Source organism: Populus alba, chromosome 1, assembly GCF_005239225.2.
Source record: "Populus alba chromosome 1, ASM523922v2, whole genome shotgun sequence".
Lineage (NCBI taxonomy): Eukaryota > Viridiplantae > Streptophyta > Magnoliopsida > Malpighiales > Salicaceae > Populus > Populus alba.
Window position 1 is genome coordinate 17,558,690 of NC_133284.1, and position 23,249 is coordinate 17,581,938.

Consider the following 23,249-nt stretch of genomic DNA (forward strand, 5'->3'; position numbering starts at 1 on the left):
CGTTTCTTCACGAAACCTGTTTGCTGGCAGAATTCAGTTGTCATCTTTGAAAACTCATATCTCCCTCATATGACATCGTTTTTGGCTGAAATTGGGAGCGTTTATAGACCTTTGAGTCAGGAATCCAAAACAATTGAGTTTGCATCAATTGGACTTTTGTAGCTCTAGATATTCAAGTCGGACTGACCGAAGGTCAATACTGGCAGATTGCGAGATTTGACTTTGAAAGCTGCGATTTCCATACTCTTCCTTATTTTATTGTCTTGCCTTATATTTCCAGAAAGGTATGGATGTTATCTTTTTAATGCCACTGGAATCACTTCATTTCGACCTTTAGAGCTCACGTTCTGCACAAAACATCGATTGAACGTCAAATCTGCCAATTACCTTCAACTTACTCCTTTTTGCATCTTTCATCCAAAAGTGCCTTCAAAACATAAAACAAAGAATATCAAGGCATTTTATATATAAAACATAGGCAAAACACTAGTTAAATGTGGGTGAAACTATCGAATAATATGGTTGCATCAGATGAATATCCAAAATATTATTGGGAGTAATAAATACGCACACATTCTTGAAAGAAGCCTTGATTATAATCGAGGACATTTTAAAATTTAGATTTTTTTTTTATTTCACGATTTATGAGTCGCAAACTTTTGAAATACTAAGGGAAAAATGAGCTTTCAAAGCACATGAAATCTCCTTAGATTTCTATCCAAAATCAATTGACGAGCCTAGAAAATACCAACACCATAGCAATTATAAAGCAAACCAAACACCAAGCAGCTTACCTTAGGTAGGGCGTACTAGGGGTGCTAATACCTTCCCTTTACGCAACCAGTCCCTTGCCTTAGAATCTCTGAAAGACTAGTTAGGGTTCCTAGTGACCAAAATACTAGGTGGCGACTCCAAAGAACCAAATCAACAAAACAGAATAAAACGAAAGTCGTCAATCGAATGTCGCAAAAACCAACTTTTTTTTTTGTTTATTATTTTTTTGGGGTGTGACAAAGGTCATGAAAATGACCAGAGTACCCTCAGTTTGGTGCTGAGCTAAAAAGTCCGCGCAGACCCAAAATTTGCATGAAAACCACCAATTTTCTCGAGTTCAAAAAAAAGAAGTCTTATTATTCAAATTCCTAAAACTCCTTTCCGATTCTCAAATTTTCTCAGCGTCCAAACGGAAAACGAGAAAAAAGAAGACGCATAAACAAATGCTTGTAAAAAAGAAGACGCGTAAACAAACGGAATTGAATTGATAAATTTTCCTGAAAATCACACTTGGTGTTCTCCTTAATTAAAATCACAAATCAACACCTAAAATCGTAAAGAAACTAGAGATTATAAACATAAATAAATCATATGGAGATATAAAACGCGAGCAAAGTGACCATCAAAATTGAAAAGCAGCAGCAATCACTATTGATAAATCAAATTTATACGTTTCTTCGGAAACAGTGAAATGTTATTTGAAGAGACAGGAATCCCTAACCTGAAAGAGTTCTGGATGGAAACGTTTCCTCTCTTCTCTTCTTTGCTTGTGGCGTGGGGGTTTCGAAGGAGAGAGATGGCTACAACTCGATTTTTTTTTTATTTCTTTTAAATTATCACACTTCTCTCCTCTCTCTCTCTCTCTCTCTCTCTCTCAAGCGAGGAATTTATAATTTGATATTTCTCCTTTATTTCAAAATCTGGATTCAGAACGGTGTCGTTCTTCATGTAACTCTTTTAATTTTTTAACATTAAATAGTGTTAAAAAACCTAAATTAAAAAAAAAACAAGAAGAAATTTGTTGTTCTGTATTTTCTTCTTAATAAATTTGGTTTTTTTTTTTTTTTATGATTTACTAATAGAAAGAAGTGTATAGTTGTGCAAAAAATCAAGATAGAGATTACAGAATATCTAAATTATAAATTTTTCTATGGTATTGAAACAATAAATTCAGGATCAATATCTAATTAACATATAATTGTCATTTATCAGGTAAACCTACCTATTATAACCGGTTAATGTTATTAGCTTAGATCATACTAGAAATAATAGAAAACTTTGAATAATTAATTTAACAATTTACATAAGTAACTTTTTAAATTAAAAATGGTAAATCATTTCTTTCAATTTAAAGGATTTATAGCTTTTTAAAATAGGTTTCGATTTAAAAAAAAAAAATCATGGAACCACCCACAAATTATATAATAAACAAATATTTTGGTTTAAGATATACATTTTTCCTCCACACTTCAAATGATTTAAATTTTAACAAATATTTATATTAGTTTTTTTCTCAAAAGACATAATTTTGCTAAAATAAAATAAAAAATGTATGCACAAGAAAGGAAACAATTGTTGCCCGAATTGATAGCAATCAGATCTCTTGGAAATAAAAAAATCATAAATCATAATTAAGTGAGCGTAATTGATAGCTTCAAAAAATCAAGTATTCCGATTGCTATTGTGATTTGAAAAAAATTATTTTATAAAAAGTACTTTTAGTTGGGGTTGGTTTTGAAAAATATATGTTTGGTTAAAAATATAATTGAAATTGAGGTTAAACAAAAAGTAGTTTGATATGTTTGGTTAAAAAAATACTTTTCAAATTGAGGTTATAAAATAATTAAAAAATATTTTTAATTTAAATATTATACATTTAACTACTATTATTACATTATGAAATAAATAATATTGATATCAAATATTTTTTATTATTCCATTAAACTATATACAATGTCATCACATACGAAATCTATCCAAAAATGACTATATTTTTCATGGTTTCTTAAGCACGCAACAACAAAAACTGATTTTTTTGTTACATCATCAAGCGATATCCTTCTAATTTTTTGAATAAAACACAATTAAAATAAAACTAAAAACTGAATTCTTTTAACTGGGTCAGACCCGGCAAGAACATAATTGGAATTGTGATCAAATTCCACAAATGCTACGTCATCATGCGATATCCTTCTAATTTATGTAGTGTTATAAATAATATTAAATACTAGTTTTTCGAGTAAAACTCAAATTGTTTTTAAAAAAATTACAATTTCATTACGTCAAAATTCATTCGACAAGAACTATAGTTTTCATGATTTTTTTAGCGTGTAATAAAATTAGGTAAAATATTATCAGGAATAAAATTGAGATTACAGTATGAGTAAATTTAATTCACCTTAAACAATTTTTTTAACAAACAAAAAAAAAATTGTTGACATTTACGTGAATAGTGTGAGTAAAATCAATTAATTGCATTATTTTTTTTTTAAAAAAAAAACTAAACTTTTCATGTGAACAGTGGTTTTTCAAAATTAAAAAAAAAAGTTTACAATGGAGTAAATTTCCAGACAAGAAGCGGTAAAATATTGCTTCTCAGAAACCTATGGCACACCACAATTATAAATGAATCCCATAAAAAAAAAATTGTTTTTCTTACCTTACCAAACATTAATAACAGTAGTTGTGGGTGAGTACCGCCAAGACATAAATGCCATCACCTAAATGACACCTTGTTAGTGCTTTTGCTTATAATTATTATATTTATTATTATGATTCTAGTAAAATTATTAATTTACAATGACATAAATCTATCGATTAAAAAAAATTACAAACACACGACGTTAAAAAAAGAAAAAGCAGCTCCACTAGCCTGGAAGATGATCCCCTCTTCTTGACTGCTGCCATTATAGACCTAGTCCACAAAGCAGGTTAATTAAATAACTGGTGATCGATCATGGAATAAAATATTTGCGCTATTAGTTAAAAGCATTATCAAGACTTACCTTCTCACACCGCCCTGAGTAGCTAGTATCGTCTTCCACCATTTCTGGGAGCATTCTTCCTTCTAAGCCTTTTTCCATATTGATGGGCACTGTCTTCAACCATATTCACAAACCATGCAAGTTTTCTTGCTCTAAATACAACATATCCTATAGAGACTCCAAATACAAATCCACATCCATAACCCATTGCTACAGCTTTCCATCCAAATCCTTCTTCAAACATTGAATCTTCTTTCTCGAAGTTTGACGGAGGCGGTTGTTGCCCCTCACCTTTGTTGCATTTTACTTGCAAGGGAAACCCGCATAATCCCAAGTTCCCTTCGTATGAACCATTTTCAAATGTGTTGAATTGCTTACCTTGAGGTATGGGTCCCTCAAGATGGTTATACGAAAGGTTGAGGACTTGAAGAAATGTTAAATCTACCAATTCTTGAGGAATCCTTCCAGCAAGCAGATTTGAAGAGAGATCCAACGACTCCAGATTAGTTAAATTCCCCAATGACGGCTGGATACAACCAATGAGGCTGTTGTGAGAAAGGTTGAGCTGTTTCAGAGATTTAAGCTTCCCGAGGGACTCTGGAATCTTTCCCGTGAATTTATTGCGGGATAAATCAAGTGTCGTGAGGGCAATTTGAATTTTTGGAAACACAGTCTGCAAACCTTTCCATGCAAGTTGTACAGAAAAAACATAAGAAGTAGATACATTTTTTGTCCTCATGTAATCCATATCCTGATCAATGCTCATCATGGCTTTGAAGTTGTTGAAATACTCTGTTGGCAAAGGACCACTCAGGCTGTTGTTGGAAAGGTCAAGAATCTGTAATTTTGAAAAAGAGTCCTTGACAATTGGACCCTTCAAAGAACCATGGAGTTTATTTGACCTTAGAATAACAACCTTCAACTTTGGAAGCGTTTCTAAAAAGGAAGGGAATGTGTCATCAATCATATTGTTACCAAGATCCAGAAATTCTAAATTCACACAATTGATGATGGATGATGGTATCGCCCCTTTCAATTGGTTGCCATTGAAGTTGAGATATGTCAAACTGTTCCCCTCTGAATAGATTGAAGGGATATTGCCGTGGAGATTGTTGCCACCAAGATGCAACACTAAGAGTCCATCGCTGAAGTTTCCCAAGCATTGCGGGATGAATCCACTAAAGCCATTGTTGGACAAGTCTAGAATCTCTAAGAACTTCAGCTCGCAAATGACAGAAGAGATGTTCCCAGTCAGTTTATCATTGGAGGAAAGCCTAAGAAGTCTCAAATGTTCAAGCTTGAAAACTGAAGGTGGAATCTGGCCATACAACTTGTTGAAACTAAGATTGATATATTGTAATGAATTACAAAGGAACGGACTTATCTGGCCATACAATAGGTTATTGTTCAAAAGAAGAAAATGCAATGAAGGCATGGAAAACAAGGAGGATGGAATTGTTCCATTGAGCAAGTTATGAGATATGTCGAGCATGATTAAACCTGAAAGCCTACTTATTTGTGATGGGATGCGTCCTATCAGTTGATTATTAGATAAAAACAGTGCGGTTAGACTTGAAAGCCTGCTTATTTGAAAAGGGATCAGACCTGTTAGTCTATTGTACGAGAGGTCCAACCACTCAAGCTGTGTGAGTTTAAACAAACTATCCGGAATTGGACCCATAAAACTATTGTTTCCAAGATGCAAGTACTTGAGTTGCTTGAGTTTTCCCAATGAGAAAGGGATTCGACCACCCAACTGGTTATTACCTGCAAGTCCCAACTCAATGAGTTGAGTGAGGTTACCAAGTAGATCAAGATTCGAGCCAACAAAATTGCACCCATTAAGATACATCTTCTTCACAGACTTCAGATGACTGATTGAATCTGGTTCCAAATGAATTGAGATCCGCGTATATGACAGATCCAAATGCGAAAGAGCATTGCTCAAATTGTATTGCGGAAAAGAGCCAGTGAGTCCTTCGTTGCTCCATAAATCGAGCCATTGAAGGTTTGATCGGCGAAATAAATTATCAGGGAGTTCGCCTTTCAATCCACAACGCCAGAGTTGGAGAGATGACAAAGAAGAAGACAAGTTCATCAAGGAACTGGGTACCACCAAAGACATGTTCACTCCACCCAAGTAGAGTTCTCTCAGCTGGGTAAGGTTCTGAGCAAGCTTGTTGAAAGAAATCGGTTCCAGCATCAGCTCCTCAGAGTTGGAAGAGAGATCAAGTGACACCAATCTGGATAAATGGGAGATTTCTGGGGGGACTTGGCCTGCAAAATTCGATGAATTTAGATTTAAATGCGTCAAATGCAAGAACTGACCAAAGGAAGATGAAATGACAGAGCGATTGAAGTCATTGCGAGAGAGATTGAGCTTCTGAAGATGATGAAGGGAGAAGAGAGTGCTGTTAGAATGGAGGGCGCCATAAAGCATGCAGCAACCAAGGTCTAGGCCAATTACATGGCCAGTTTGCATGTTGCATGTCACGCCATCCCAAGAGCAGCAATCTGTACCCTCTTTCCACAGCACTTTCTTGGGTGGATAACATGAAAATCTATATGGTGAAGAAGGCATGGGAAAGGAATTTTTGAATTGGAGCAAAGCCAGGCTCTGGTCAACGGGGCATAATTTTAGTGAAGATGAGAAATTGGAAGAAGAATGAGCAGGTTCGGAGTGCGAAAGGAAGAAAAGGAGGCAGAGAAATTGAGCGAGCAACAATGAAGATCCCATCATCCCCTAAAAATGTGGAAGTTAACTATTAGAATGTAGTCTTTATATATAGACTTCCGGAATGCATGTTTTCCCTAATATTTAAATAATCAATTTTATATGTACTAATATTTGCACTGAATTTGTCCTAATAAATATTAATATTATAGCATTGTGAAGAGATCTTTGATTTTTAATCTGTGTCGATTTTATAACTCTTATTTTTTATTTTTTTTCTAATCAAAATTTTCTCTTGAAGTTTTCACATTCTCGCCTAGTACAACTTTCAAATTTCCTTTCTTTCATTTTAGAGATTTGTTTGAAATGTATAATCGAATCATAATTCATAAAAAATTTAATTTTTTAAAATTATTTTTTTTATTTTTTTTATTTTTTTAATGTACTAATATCAAAAATAAATTTTTAAAAAATATTTTTTTGCTTGTCATTTACCTAGGTTTTACATGTAAAAATATTTCTCTCTCTCTCTATTTACATCATTTTTTTTAAATTGATGATTGAATATTTTAACTATTTACAACATTCATGTAGTGTTTGATTTTGTGGTACCATTATATTAGAAAAATAACATTTAATTATTTTTAAATTATTATTTTTTTTTTTTTTGAATTGTTTTGATATGTTTATATCAAAATATTTTTAATAAAAAAATACTTTAAAAACCAATCACTACAATATCAAACAATACCATAATTTTCAATATCTTAAAGAATCTACTTACTAATCATTTATCTTATCTTCACACACGCTCATTTTCTCAAGTTTATCAAATCAAACACTTTTGAAATACCTGCGTTACAACTTAATTAGAAGACATTATTTGGATTAAAGAAGAAAAAAAACTTTTTTAAAAAACAAACAAATAAATAATAAATTCATAAAATTAAGTCCCTTTTTTTGTTGTTGAATAGTGAAATGGATATTCATTTTGTTGCATAATATATAATACATCTATATTAGATATGCTAAGTCATTATTATAAATTTAAATTATATTATTTACAATTTTTTTTTATCTCAATAAAGAAATGCAATGAACATGAAGGGGGGACTATTCGGAGTGATGTCTGGCGGCTCAAATATGGCGGCCCCCGATCAAAAGAGAGTTCTGGTCGTGGACTCGTTTGATTTTTAATCTGTTTCGATTTTTAATCTGTTTCGATTTTATATACTTTCTCTTGAAGTTTTCACATTCTCGCCTGGTACAACTTTCAAATTTTCATTTTTTTTATTTTTAGGGTGTGTTTAAAAATGTTGTCAAATTATAATTTAAAAAAATTATAATTTTTTAAAATTAATTTTTATTTTTTTAGATCATTTTGATGTACTAATATTAAAAATAAATTTTAAAAAATAATAAAAATATTATTTTAATATATTTTTAAATAAAAATAGTTTAAAAATAATCTATATTTTTTAATTATTATTCACTTAGGTTTTATTGAGGAAATATCTTCAATAATAGTATTTGTGCAGGCCTCGTGTTTTATTTTCCTTTTGTTCTTCATTGTATTTTCTGTCAACACGTGGAAGACTTGTTGTTTTATATTTTATTTTTTTTAGAAATGAGATTTTTGAATTCATACTTAACTAGAAATAAATGTTTGACCACCCAGATGATTGTAAGGTGGAGATATCGCTACGTTCCGTATTTGACTTAGCATAGACTGGAAGATTGATCCAAATGCTGGTTTCCCATTTATCATGCATCAATTGATGAGGTTAAAAAATTATTTAGAAATGTAATTGTTGTTGTTTTTAAAAATATATTAAAATAATATTTTTTTAATTTTTAAAAAAATATTTTTAATATAAACATATTAAAATGATTTTAAAATATCAAAAAATAATAATTTAAAATAAAAAAAATAAAATAAAAATTTTTTATTTTTTTTTAAAAATATTTTTTAAATATAAAAACAAGCACGACCTAATCTAATTGAAATAGTAAGATTTTTACTTGAAAAAATAGTTATTGAATCTGATTGGGCTGATTAACCTAATATTATTAGAGTTTTTTTTATATATATATAAATTGTTATAATAGTCATTTTGACAAATGTATACATAGAAAAATCAAATTAAATATTTTCCTATATTTATGATGTTTAGTATTTAAGAATTCTAACTTAACTTTTTTATCTTTTGTTTCTCCCTGCATCACAATCCTTTTTAAAAAAAAAAGGGTTTTAGAAAATTAATGCATGCCTGACCCATGAGCTGGACTTTGGTTGCCAAAGACTTCGCTACAATTTCTCGATTATCATCCATCAAGTGATGGTGATGTTTCCAGGATTTCAACCGTGGACTAGTCTGAACCACCAGAGTTGGCGCGTTTAATTTCCAGGATATCTGTGCCACCTCAATTATGCCGACATTAAAAAGTTTATTATTTGATATGTTTATTATTTTTCAGAATTAGATTTTGAGACTTGTCAGTTGTCAGTATTACGAAGTGTTCGGTATTGTGTTTTAGAAAAATCTTGGTTTTTTTTTTTAGATTTAAATTATTTATATTATTTGATATGTTGATATTAAAAATAAATTTTTTTAAAAAAAAATATATATTATTTTGATATTTTTTTAAGCAAAAGATATTTATTTTTTATAAATTTATTCACTATTTAATGCAGAGGAAAGTATCAATCAATCCCTATATACAATCGTAAAGAGATTCTAGATGATAAAAGCTCTATCTCGGCACTAAAATGGAAGAACCTTTCAATCTAAGTCCATATCATATGTTTTTTAAGTGCTTACGGAAATACATCAATTAGTTAAAATAAGATCTACGCAACCACTTGTTATTAGTTGGTTATTAGTTAGGAGCATACTAATCCAAGTTAATAAATAGTTTCCAAATTAGTTGATGGTTAAAAAGTGTTGGGTCTACGTCCATGTCCATCCGTATATTACAAAGAATGAAAAACCGAAAGTCACATAATGACTTTTTCAAAAGCCAACCTTAACTTTTCTTCGTTAGTAATTATACAATATCAATGTTATCGTTACTGTTTACATAGATATAAAGTATTATGAATTAAAGTAGTATAATAACAGCTATATCAGAGTTGCAAAGACAATAAAAAAGAGGTGAAGTTATCTTTATACTAAAATGTATATGGCATTAAAGAAATAATTAAGAAAAAAATAGTCGGTTTCGGTTTTGATAGGGCTACAAATATTTAGTGTTGGGACTAACAAGTCCTGAGTATCCGCGTGTCAAGTGGGATTGCAGGCTCTAGACTACAAATACATGATGTTGGGGCTTCCTAGAACACTAGCCTTAGATCTTGCATAAAGACTCCATATTGTTATGTCCAGTGTCAGGATCCATTGCTTATGGATCCTACATCATGAACTATTTTTGCTTGGGTCCTACATAAAAATCTCATGCCATTGGGTTCAATATTAGGATTCATTTTACTTGGGTCCTATGTCAGAACCTAAGTCTCTTGGATTTTTTGTTAGAATCTAATTATTTTTGGTCTTATTATTTGTATTAAAAAAAATTATTTATATTATAAATATTATTATTTTTCTTATAATTCAAAGTATTCTTATAAAAAATATTATTATTTATGTTATAAATATTTTTATTTTTATTATAATTCTAAGTATTAATATAAAAAAAATATTATAATTATTTATATTATAAATATTATTATTTTTATTATAATTCAAGTATCCATATAAAAAATATTATTATTTGTGTTATAAATATTGTTGGAATTCTTAATATAATTATTTGTGTTATAAATATTATTATTTTTATTATAATTAATAATATTATTATTTATGTTATACATATTATTATTTTTCTTATAATTAATATTATTAATAAAATAATTAATAAATTTGAAAAAAAAAACTATTATTATTATCATTATTGAATTTAAAAAATACTATTATTACTATTGAAAAAAAAAACCAACATTTTTTTAAAAGATTAAAAAATATAATTCAAAGTATTCATATAAAAAATATAATTATTTGTGTTATAAATATTGTTTTTATAATTCTGAGTATTAATATAAATAAATATTATAATTTGTGTTATAAATAAATTTAGATGTTTTAATATAATTATTTTATCTGGCTTTCCCTGTTCTTCTCTCCTGAAGGATAGTACTGAGGTGACGTAGGAACAATATTTGGCTTTTCATGGATGATAGCTTTGTTCCGTATTTGACTGAAGATTGACCCAAATGCTTGTTTCCCATCTATCATGCATCAAGTGATGATGCTACTCTAATTGAAACACTAAGTTTTTTACTGGAAAAAATGGTCATTGAATCCGATCTGATTTGATGGTCAACCTAGTATTATAAATTATTATTATAATTATTTTGAGGAATGGATACATAGAAAAAAAAAATTAAATATTTCAAAAAAAAATTTACATTTATATATTTTTTTATTTTTCAAAATTTTGACTTGCAACAAATTAACTTCTTATCATGCTTTAAGATATTTTTTTATTAATAATTCATGTAAATTATTGTTAAAAAACAAATACTTGAATGATTCGTTATTTATTACAATTTAAACTTAAGTAGTTCATTAAACTTCATAAAAAAAATCTAAGTTTTTTAATAAGTTTTCTTCAAACTCTAACCCAACCTAAATTTTTTAACTGGATACTTGAGGCTACAAAATATTTTGTTTTTAAATTATCATTAACTTGCTATCGAAAAGTTCCTTTGGTAAATAGTCCTTTGCAAATGAACGAATGCCTAATTTACTGCCCACATTTAATTAAATAAATTTGTAGGACGTGATATTTTCAAGATAGAAATTAATGCTTAACTTATACTGGATTTAATAGCACGAGCTAAAAATGTTTTTTTAATAGATGGAGTGAATTAAGATATTCATCTAAAATATTTTAGGTTGAATAATTTTCTTGCAGAATATTTTATAAAAAAATATAAAATAATTTTTTTAAAATATTTTATGCAAAATAAATAATCTCTTAGACTATGTTAGCCATGTAATGGAATTCATATGGAAATGAATGAACAACTAAGACATTATTTATGCAGGCCTCATCACATTTTATTAAACTAAACTTCATTTTTTTTCCAGATGGAAATTAATACATGCCAGACCCATAAGCTGGACTTTGGTTGCCAAAGACTTCGCCACAATTTCTCGATTATCATCTAGACTTGGTGCGTTTAATTTCCAGGATGGAGATGTTAATTTTGTGCGCATCTCGTTGAAACCAGGGCCACCTCAATTATGCCGACTTTAAAAAGTTTTGACATGTTCATCACTCGTTTCTAGCTATGTTTATTATTTTCCAGGATTAGATTTTGAGACTTGCTAATATTCTGAAGTGCTTGGAATTGTGTTTTAGAAAAATCCTGATTTTTTTAGTTTTGAATTATTATAATTTTTTGTTTTTTTATTATTTTGATATATTGATGCCAAATATAAATTTTAAAAAATTAAAAAAATATATTATTTTAATGTTTTTTCAAACAAAAATACATTAAAAAAAAATAACATCTACTGCATCTATCTTTGTAAATTTGGTGACTATTCAATCCAGAGAAAAGTATCAATCAATCCATATAATCGTAAAGAGATTCGAGATTATAAAAGCTCTATCTCGACACTTAAATGGAAGAACCTTATAATCCAAGTCCATATCATATGTTTTTAAAGTACTCAAGGAAATGCATCAATTAGTTAAAATAAGATCCACGCAACCACTAATCCTTGATAAATAGTTTTCAAATTAGTGGATGGCCCAAAAGTGTTGGGTCTACGTCCATCCCATTTGGAGTCCAAAACCATGTCTGTGGATATTACAAAGAAAGAGAAAACGAAAGTCTCTTAATGACTTGTTAAAAAGCCAACCTTAACTTTTTTTTAGTAAATGGCAAGCTATAAAACCTCAAGAAAGAGAGAGTTTGGCTACGAGAGAAAGTTTAAATCTTAACCTTTTCTGCAGTGATTGAAGATCTAAATAGAATAAACTTTTAGTATGTTATTCTTGTTGGGTTTTTGAAACATATACATATAGAGAAAATAGTAAATAATAAATTTTTTTGGAAGTCCCAAAAAATCTCGTTAGAAAAATTTAGAGTTGTTTAAAGTTTATGCGGAGATTACCTGAAGATCTGAATTTCTTTCAACTTGGAATATATGCTTTAAGGTTGGGTTGTCGCAAATCACAAGCTTTCAAGTTGTTTAGCCTCTAAAGTTAATCCACACGAATCATTCATGAGAAATCTCTTAAACTCTTTTAGAAGAGAGAGATTGTTATACCTTAGAGCAAGGTTGTTAAAATCGCAATTTTGACACGGTACAAAAAATGCAAAACAAACTTAGATCGTAAAATCGTAAAATCGTAAGGAATTTTAAAATACATTAACATAAAATTCATGCTTTAAATAAAAATTCATACATAGTTCAAGCACCTGAAAATATATGTTTCAAATAAAAATTCATACATAGTTCAAGCACCTTAAAGTATATACTTAAAATAAAAATTCATGATTCAAGCATCTTAAAATACATGGTTCAAATAAAAATTCATACATAATTTAAATAACTTTTAATTAGCTAATAATTAACAAACTTAAAACAAACAATCTGCTGATGTGTTATGTAAACTAAAACCAGTTTCATTGCCTTTATCTTCCTCATTATTCCTTAGACATTCATCAATATCATTAGCATCAAGAGGATTATTAGTGGCACTACTAGTACCAACACCAATATTATGAACATTAGTGCTACTACTATACGATCACCAATATCATCAATTTGAATCTCCAAATCATCTTCAGTACCATGACTCTCCATTTCAGTATCATTAGGAATTTCTTCTTCATCACTTTCATCTTCATTACCATTTTTTCTTCGTGTTGCACTATCAATAGCACCAAACAAATCAATGTTCGAATCTTTTTTTCCCTCGGTTTTCCAATCATCATTAGATGAAAGATCATCTTTTACACCAAAATCATCAGCTTGCTTTTTAACTTGATTATTATTCAATTTCAGATTGCACATTACAAATACCATGTTATTCATTTTTCTCTAGTGCAAATGATTTCTTTGTTTTGTATGAACCTAAATAAACCATTCAAATTTATAAGATTTTTATAAAATATTTCAACATTTAAAATAAAAAAAATAAAAAACTCATCATTTCAAATGCACTCCAGTTACGCTCACATCCAGATGAAGTTAGAACTCGGATTGCAAACCTTTGTAATTCTGGACATTCATCGCCATAGCAATCACACCATTGAGTTGGAGTTTTTTAATCTCTTGCTGTCTTGGCAGCCTCAATGCCAAATAACCCTTTTGCATCCTTGAATGATTCAAGTTGCAAGTCAATTTTGTACCTTTCACTTGCATTAGGCACCATCTTTTCTAAGCATTGATATAATCTAATTTTAATGTTGGTATTAACCTTAAAATTGAGATTATAATGATAATGAGGATTCAAATAATAAGCTACTACATGTAAGGGCATGTGGAGTTGAAGTTCCTTTCTTGCATCATCAATATTCTATATAGGTATATAACTATATAAAAAACACAATAAAAATATCATTACAATCTAGAAATATCTCAATTGGAAGTATCTCTAAAGACATTCATATTAATAAATGACAACATTTCAAATAAAAATTAGCAAGATATATACTTTTTTTTCACAGAACCAAAATTCACTTGTATTTTCTTTTTTGCTTCATCCATTGATTTATTCCCTTCTTGCATCATCAATATTCCATATAGGTATATAACTATATAAAAAACACAATAAAAATATCATTACAATCTAGAAATATCTCAATTGGAAGTATCTCTAAAGACATTCATATTAATAAATGACAACATTTCAAATAAAAATTAGCAAGATATATACTTTTTTTTTCACAGAACCAAAATTCACTTGTATTTTCTTTTTTTACTTCATCCATTGATTTATATATAAAAAACTATAGCTGGTTTCTCATCTGAATCAACTAATCAAAGAGCTTTAATTAGAGGATACACTATCTGAATACATATAGTGATATCATGCCAAAACCTGCTATCTAAAACATAATTTTGAATTTGTTTCCCTTCTTCTATTCTTACAAACCTACATGAACTCCACTGTTTGGAAGTAAAATAGTTATCAGCTGCTTTTTATGATCATTCAAACATCTCAGAATCAAATATGCAGTAGCAAATCGAATGGCATCAGGCCTAATCAAATCCCTTCCTTTCGTAAAGTGCCTTACCATGAAAATAAGAATAATTCTTGAATAAATATATGAGATTATTCTCCTTCCCTTAGCAATAGTTACTTAATAAACCTCTAACTTCTTCTCAAAATCTTCTAATATCAAGTCAATACAATGGGCAGCACATGGTGTCCAAAACAAACTCTTGTTTTTTTTTTTTTCCATCAATAATTGTCCTTCTGCCTTATAATTTGCAGCATTATCGATGACTACTTGGACAAAATTTTTCTCCCCAATCCTCTCCACAATGGCATCTAACATTTCAAATACCTTATAAGCAATCTTGGACATATTAGAACTATTAACCAAAAAAATGGACACCCCTGCCATCGTCGACCGTTACCATTACTCCTGTAATAACAGTCTTAAATGGAACCCTTCTCTATACTCCACTGTGCGACTTGATTTAGGGTACGATATTTTTTTACAAATAAAAAAAATAAAAATATGCATGCATTGATTTTAAAATCATTTTACTGGTTAATTCATTGACGCCAGAGTCAAGAACACCATATGCTTTTTTTTTACTACATAATATTTATCAATGCCAGAGTTGGAAATATCCGTAGTTATTCATTCATTAACGCCAGAGTCAGGAATATTACAAACAAACAATCATAGCATAAATCAACAAACTCTTAGCAACTTAAGACAAAACTAGCAATGCAGCTTACCTCAGGTATGGTGCGCTAGAGGTGCTAATACCTTCCCTAGCCACAACTAGTCTCGTACCATAGAATCTCTATTGACTAGTTAGGGTTTCTAATTACCATAATACTAGGTAGTGACTCTTTAAATTAGATCTTTCCCTATCAAAGAACCAGACACCATAAATCTATTCTTTTCTTAGAGTTTTTTAATGCCGCTGCGATGTCAGTTGCGACAAACCTTGTCATATATGATATGAGAGGTTGAGACATTTAACTTATAATTCTATAGAAAGATTAATTAATCTTAAATTATTATGAACTATAATTTTTTTTTAATAAAAAGTTACAAGTATAAAATATGTGTAAAATCAAAATTCATAAAGACTTTATATTATAAGTCTTCTTTTGACCCTTATGGGTGAGCATGCTTATTTACAGCAGATAACTGATAATCTTGAACTTATTTTTTTTTTAGTTTCAAGTCCTTGCTACTCCAATTTTTTTCTTAAATGATTTGGTTTTCTTATAAGTGAATTTGAGTTTTGTTTGGTGTTGATAGAATGTTATTTTTATCATCTATTAATTCTTGAGTTTGGATTTTATATGTGAAGCCTCATAGTCGAAGGGTGCTAGCTTTCACACGTTCCGAGAATTGCTTTTTAGACCATTTGTTTCATTAGATACACTTTTCTAGTTTTGTTCACTCTAAAGATTGCATATAACTGCAGTTAAATTATTTTTGTGAGCTATGCTAGAACATAAGATATTGATGTATTGACAAGTCTATTATCTTGTAACATGGTAGAGGCCATTTTTTATACAAGACATTAATCTAGGGAGCAAGATCATTATTTTTGGCCAAAAATATAGGGATTTTTCTTACAGTTTAGACTGAACTAACTTTAATCCTTTATATATATATATATAAATACGAGTGTTTGGGTCAGCTTGTGCGTATCTCGACTAATCTCATGGGCCCTAAAATTAATGACCATATAAGCCTCCAGTGGTCCTGAGGTTTATAGACTTCAAACTTGTGACATCTTGTAAGCAAATTTAAGACCCTGATTAGTTGAGTTATACCTTTTAGAATTGAACTAGTTTTTGTGGAGTGGTGGAAATTCTATTGGGCCATTTTCAAGGAGCTGTAATAACTCGTTGTTAGACATTTTTAAGGTGACTTTGGTCTTTCTTTAAAATGTACTGTCCTCTAGGATTAAGGTTTTCTTAGTTTTAACTCTTTAATAAAATAGAGTAGCGACTTCAATATATTTTATATATTAGGTTTTCTGCATTCGCTTGAATGTCTACGAGCGACAACAATAATACTCGTAATATTCTTGTATGGCTTCGGCAATTCTTTGCAATGTTATTTTCGTGATCTTCTGCATGTTCAAGAGTTTGACTCGCCGGACGATGTCTCGGATTATGTCATCATTTGCTTAATGATTATTTCTTTCACTTAAATGCCATCACCTAAATGACACCTCGTCAGTGCTTTAAATTTATTATATTATTATGATTCTGGTAAAAATTATTAACTTACAATGACATAAATCTATCGATTAAAAAAAATTACAAACACACGACGTAAAAAAAAAACAGCAGCTTCACTAGCCTGGAAGATGATCCCCTCTTCTTGACTGCTGCCAATATAGACCTAGTTCACAAAGCAAGTTAATTAACTAAACTGGTGATGAATCATTGAATAAAATGTTTGCGCTATTAATTAGTTAAAAGTATTATCAAGACTTACCTTCTCACACCGCCCTGAGTAGCTAGTATCGTCTTCCACCATTTCTGGGAGCATTCTTCCTTCTAAGCCTTTTTGCATTTTGATGTGCACTGTCTTCAACCATCTTCAAAAACCATGCAGGTTTTCTTGCTCTAAATACAACGTATCCTATAGAGACTCCAAATACAAATCCACATCCATAACCCATTGCTACTGCTTTCCATCCAAATCCCTCTTCAAACATTGAATCTTCTTTCTTGAAGTTTGATGGTGGCTGTTGTTTCCCTTCACCTTTGTTGCATTTTGCTTGCAAGGGAAATCCACATAATCCTAAGTTCCCTTCGTATGAACCATTTTCAAATGTGTTGAACTGCTTACCTTGAGGTATGGGTCCCTCAAGTTGGTTATACGAAAGCATCCACAACACCAATTGCTCTAAACTGCTGCAAGCTCCTATTCCAGGAGCGGCAACTACATGGTCCCGGATTGTCAATCATTGTGTGAGAAATAGTAAGTTGCAGGATATTGTGAATGAGCAATCTTTGGTTCTTATCGGAAATGGCAAGAAAACTATGTTATGGCTTGATTGCTGGCTTAATAACCTTTGTTTAGCAGAACATTTCCCTACTCTATTCCAATTATCCAATGACAAAGCTGCCAACATTGCTAAGATGGGAATGTGGGAAGGGTATGAGTGGATTTGGTTTTTTTCCTAGATACGTCCACTACAGGGGCACAACATTGGCTTACTTGATCAACTCTATGCAATCCTTTCGACAATACACATGGACAAAGATGGAGAGGATAGACTAATATGGAAGGACAATAATTCAGGAAGATTTTCAATGAAATCTCTTTGTGGATTGTTAAGTCAGAAGCCTTCCATAAACAATGCCTTCTCGTTTGCTGAAATTTGGAAAGGTATTGTCCCTCCTAAGGCAGAGATCTTTTGCTGGATGGCTATCACTAACAGAATCAACACCCGAAGTATGTTGGTTCGAAGAGGTATATTGGGTAGCTCGGAATCAAATTGCCCTATCTGCCTAGTAGAAGCAGAATCAGTGGACCATATTCTGCTGCACTGCTATAAGCATTGGCTGATCTGATCCAAAATCATTAAGTGGTGGGGTTTAGTTTGGTGTTGCCCAAAGAGCTTCTCAGATATGTGGTCTCAATGGACTTCCATGGTGCATGGCCATTTTCAGAGGAAGGCATGGTTGATGTTGTTCTTCTCAGTGGCATGGTCTCTTTGGCTCCTTCAAAATGATCTGATTTTCCATCAGAAGACTCCTGACTATGATTCAATATTCTTTCTTATTATCACCCGTCTATGTCTATGGCTAAAAGCTATCCATTCAGATTTTCCATACTCCCCTACAGATCTGATCAGATCGGCAGATGGCTTGCTTCAGTGGTCCAATGCTCACTCTTTCAGGATTAATAATATATGGTCTCCTCCTATAATTAATAGCCTCAAATGGAATGTGGATGGCTCTTCTCTTGGTAAGCCAAGCCCCTCTGGAATAGGTGGTGTGTTGCGAAATCATCATGGCCATCTTCTCGGTATGTTCTCTGTTTCAGTTGGTATTTTAGACTCTAATATTGCTTAGTTATGGGCTATTGTCAAAGCCATTGAACTATCAACATCTAATTGCCTCTTACACCATCAACATCTCATCATCGAATCTGACTCTGTCAATGTTATTAGCTGGATGAATAAGCCTCACAGTCGTCCCTGGAAGCATCATAATTTGTTCTCCTTTGTTAATAGACTGAAAGCATATTTTGGTTCAATCACCTTCTCCCATATCTTTCGTGAAAGTAATTGCATGGCAGATTGCATGGCTAAACAAGGAGTGCGGAGATCAAGTGAATTTGTTGTCTGGCTTTGACTCCACCATTTTTCTATGGCCTTGCTATTGTGTCTTCTCCCATTATGTCTTTGAGTTATTTCTATTTTGTATTGTTGAGGAATGTTTAGCTTGAGCTCATTCGGATGGATATTCTATAGTCTTTTCTGCTTTTGTTTATCTTAGACTGCACTTTATCCTATACATTGTGTAGCTTCTGTACTACTACCGCCAGACTTCGGCGTTTAAATAATATACGCATCTTTCAAAAAAAAAGTTGGTTATACAAAAGGTTCAGGACTTGAAGAAATGTTAAATCTACCAATTGCGGAGGAATCCTTCCAGCAATCAGATTTGAAGTGAGATCCAGCGATTCCAGATTAGTTAAATTCCCCAGTGATGGCTGGATATAACAGATGAGGCTGTTGTGAGAAAGGTTGAGCTGTATCAGAGATTTAAGCTTCCCGAGGGACTCTGGAATCTTTCCCGTGAATTTATTGCAGGATAAATCAAGTGTTGTGAGGGCAATTTGAAATTGAGAAAACTCAATCTCCAAACCTTTCCATGCCAACGTTACAGAATAAACATAAGAAGTAGATAAATTGTTTGTCCTCATGTAATCCATATCCTCATCAACGCTCATCATGGCTTTGAAGTTGTTGAAATACTCTGTTGGCAAAGGACCACTCAAGCTGTTGTTGGAGAGGTCAAATATCTGTAATTTAGAAAAAGAGTCCTTGACAGTTGGACCCTTCAAAGAACCATGGAGTTTATTTGACCTTAGAACAACAACCTCCAACTGTGGAAGCGTTTCTAAAAAGGAAGGGAATGTGTCATCAATCATGTTGTTACCGAGGTCCAGAAATTCTAAATTCACACAATTGATGATGGATGGTGGTATCACCCCTTTCAATTGGTTGCCATTGAAGTTGAGATATCTCAAACTGTTCTCCTCTGAATAGATTGAAGGGATATTGCCGTGGAGATTGTTGGCACCAAGATGCAACACTAAGAGTCCATCACTGAAGTTTCCCAAGCATTGCGGGATGAAACCACTAAAGCCATTGTTGGACAAGTCTAGAATCTCTAGGAACTTCAGCTCACAAATGACAGAGGAGATGTTCCCAGTCAGTTTATCATTGGAGGAAAGCATAAGAGCTCTCAATTGCTCAAGCTTGAAAACTGAAGGTGGAATCTGGCCATACAACCTGTTGTGACTGAAATCGATATATTGTAATGAATTACAATGGAACGGACTTATCTGGCCATACAGTAGGTTATTGTGAAGAAAAAGAGCCTGCAAAGAAGGCATAGAAAACAAGGTGGATCGAATTGTTCCATTGAGCAAGTTATGAGATAAGTCGAGAGAGTTTAAACCTGAAAGCCTACTTATTTGTGATGGGATGCTTCCTATCAGCTGATTATTAGATAATAAGAGAGAGTTTAAACCTGAAAGCCTACTTATTTGTGATGGGATGCGTCCTATCAGTATATTGTGTGAGAGGTCTAAGAAAATGAGTTGGATGAGGTTAAAAAAACCATTCGGAATTTGACCATCAAACCTGTTGTTTGAGAGGTCAAACCAACTGAGTTGTTTAAGGGTTAAAAAACCATCTGAAATTTTTTATCACAAAAATTATTAAAAGAAAGTCTCAAGATATCTAGCTTCTTAAGGTTTCTAAATGAGAATGAAATTTGACCATCAAACCTGTTGTTTTGAGAGGTCCAACAAAGTGAGTTGTTGTGAGGTTAGAAAAAACTATCTGGAATTTGACCATCAAACCTGTTGTTTGTGAGGTCCAACGAAGTGAGCTGTGCGAGGTTAAAAAAAGCATTCAGAATTTTACCTGAAAAATTATTGAAAGAAAGTGTCCAGGAATCTAGCTTCTTAAGGTTTCTAAATGAGAAGGAATTTTGACCATCAAACTGTTGTTTGAAAGGTCCAACTAAATGAGTTGTGTGGATTAAAGAAACCTTTCAGAATTTTACCAGAAAAATTATTCAGAAAAAGTTTTAACTAATCTAGCTTTTTAAGATTTTTTAAATGAGAAAGAAATTTGACCATCAAACCTGTTGTTTGAGAAGTCCAACTGAGTAAGTTGTGTGAGGTTAAAGAAACAATCTAGAATTTGACTGGAAAAAATTATTCAAAGAAATTATCAAGGAATCTAGCTATTTAATGTTTTATAAGTGAGAATGGAATCTAGCCGTAAAATCTATTAAATAAAAGATCCAACGCGGTGAGTTGAGTGAGGTTAGAAAACTCATTCAGAATTTCGCCAGTAAAAATTATTGGTTGTGAGAAACAAGTGACTGAGCTGCTTAAGGTTTCTAAGTGAGACTGGGAGATGACCTAGAAAACTGTTACCTGAGAGGTCCAACCACGCCAATTGCGTTTGATTAATAAAAAACATCAGGAATTGGACCAATAAAATTATTGTATCCAAGATCCAGGTACTCGAGTTGCTTAAGTTTTTCCAAACGAGAAAGGGATTTGACCAACCAACTGGCTATCTGCAAGGCCCAACTCAATGAGTTGCGTGAGGTTACCAAGTAGACTTCAGATTCGAGCCAACAAAATTGGACCCATCAAGATACATCACTTTCACAGACTTCAGATGACTGATTGACTGTGGTTCCAAATGTATTGAGATCCGCGTATGTGACAGATCCAATGCGAAAGAGCATTGCTCAAATTGTATGGCGGAAAAGACCCAGTGAGTTCTTCGTTACTCCTTAAATAGAGCGATTGAAGGTTTGATCGGCGAAAAGAAATTATTCAGGGAGTTCCCCTTTCAATCCAGAATACCAGAGTTGGAGAGATGACAAAGAAGAAGACAAGTTCATCAAGGAACTGGGTACCACCAAAGACATGTTCACTCCACCCAAGTAGAGTTCTCTCAGCTGGGTAAGGTTCTGAGCAAGCTTGTCGAAAGAAATCGGTTCCAGCATCAGCTCCTCAGAGTTGGAAGAGAGATCAAGCGACACCAATCTGGATAAATGGGAGATTTCTGGGGAACTTGGCCTGCAAAATTCGATGAAGTTAGATTTAAAATGCGTCAAAATGCAAGAACTGACCAAAAGGAAGATGAAATGACAGAGCGATTGAAGTCATTGGAAGAGAGATCGAGCTTCTGAAGATGTTGAAGGGAGAAGAGAGTGCTGTTAGAGTGGAGGGTGCCATAAAGCATGCTGCAACCAAGGTCTAGGCCAATTACATGGCCAGTTTGCATGTTGCATGTCACGCCATCCCAAGAGCAGCAATCTGTACCTCTTTCACATACGCACTTTCTTTGGGTACTGGATTAACATGAAAATCCATATGGAGAAGAAGACATCATGGAAAAGGAATTTTTGAATTGGAGCAAAGCCAGGCTCCAATGAAGACATCACCGGGGCATAATTGTACTGAAGAGGCGAAATTGGGAGTGCGAATGGAAGAAAAGAAGGCAGAGAAATTGAGCGAGCAACAATGAAGATCCCATCATTCCCTAAAAGTGCTCTTTTTGGAGATTAAAACGTGGACAGTTAACTTAGATTGATGGGAGACTTCTATTAGAATGTAGTCTATATATAGAGACTTCCGGAATGCATAATTTCCCCTGTCCTCGTTGTTTGCATCACATAGTTAGTTTTTTTAAAGCACACACAAGCTTCAGGTTAGGAGGGGGACTAGCAGCTTACCTTACGACTTTTAGTCAAGGTTTAAGTTTGTGTAAACCCCAACTCTTCGTTGAGTGCTTAGACTGGTAACGGTTGGTACACGTGCCATCTCATTGCCTACAAGCCCCCATATTGCCTCCACGAGGGCGATCACTGGGACAACGAGAGCCCCTTTTTAGAGACCAAATAGTAAACCTACCTTTTGTCTCACTTAAAAAGATTAGAACCTGCCTTTAGGATGTATGCTCTGTATACATTGTTTTGCACCCGAGCAAGCCCTTCTTGAAGCATCTTGAACTCCAGACTTATGGGTGACACAATGACCGTCGCTGAAAAAAAAAATTCCATTGTAGAGTTTTGTGCAAGAATCAAGATTCTTGTTTTCAATCATACAAGAGTTGCGACCATATGTCACCCCTCGAAGGGCGAGTTCGTCATATAGATTACATATTCATACATTTATCATGCATGTACCGGGTTGAAAGGTAGGTTCCCCCCGCACAAGTTGTGCTGCAAGTGATTGAAGAAAGGATGGAAGTGAAGAAAGATGTCAGATAGAGGCTCATTATCAGATTGAGGTTGAGAGCATCAAAGGTGAA

At 32.3% G+C, this 23,249-nt stretch overlaps 2 protein-coding genes across 3 annotated transcripts; both read right to left on the reverse strand.

The window, feature by feature from the left end:
- Positions 1-3,576: 3,576 nt before the first annotated feature.
- Positions 3,577-6,502, reverse strand: LOC118031745 (receptor-like protein 54). 2 transcript variants are annotated; one of them, XM_035036237.2, is made up of 3 exons: positions 5,526-5,738; positions 3,780-4,974; positions 3,577-3,688 (listed from the first exon to the last, which is right to left on the reverse strand). In XM_035036237.2, exons 1-2 carry the CDS (start codon positions 5,598-5,600, stop codon positions 3,802-3,804), a joined length of 1,248 nt encoding a protein of 415 aa, XP_034892128.1. In that variant the 5' UTR covers positions 5,601-5,738; the 3' UTR covers positions 3,577-3,688; positions 3,780-3,801. The 2 variants fall into 2 exon arrangements, with proteins under 2 accessions (XP_034892128.1, XP_034892127.1); XM_035036236.2 differs by having other exon boundaries at positions 3,578-3,688; positions 3,780-6,502.
- A 10,678-nt stretch (positions 6,503-17,180) lies between these two features.
- On the reverse strand, positions 17,181-20,458 carry LOC118031741 (receptor like protein 27-like). Its single transcript, XM_073408273.1, has 2 exons — positions 19,280-20,458; positions 17,181-17,552 (listed from the first exon to the last, which is right to left on the reverse strand). The coding sequence occupies exons 1-2, from the start codon at positions 20,297-20,299 to the stop codon at positions 17,181-17,183; spliced, it is 1,392 nt and encodes a 463-aa protein (XP_073264374.1). The 5' UTR covers positions 20,300-20,458.
- Positions 20,459-23,249: the final 2,791 nt, after the last annotated feature.

Bases quoted from the DNA above. Each gene is read 5' to 3' on its own strand.
- LOC118031741 (XM_073408273.1), bottom strand. From the start codon at position 20,299: ATGCCTTCTTTGCAGGCTCTTTTTCTTCACAATAACCTACTGTATGGC. The intron at 17,553-19,279 runs CTTTTGTATAAC...GTGTTGTGGATG, and splicing joins CATTTCTTCAAGTCCTGAAC to CTTTCGTATAACCAACTTGA.
- LOC118031745 (XM_035036236.2), bottom strand. From the start codon at position 6,498: ATGATGGGATCTTCATTGTTGCTCGCTCAATTTCTCTGCCTCCTTTTC.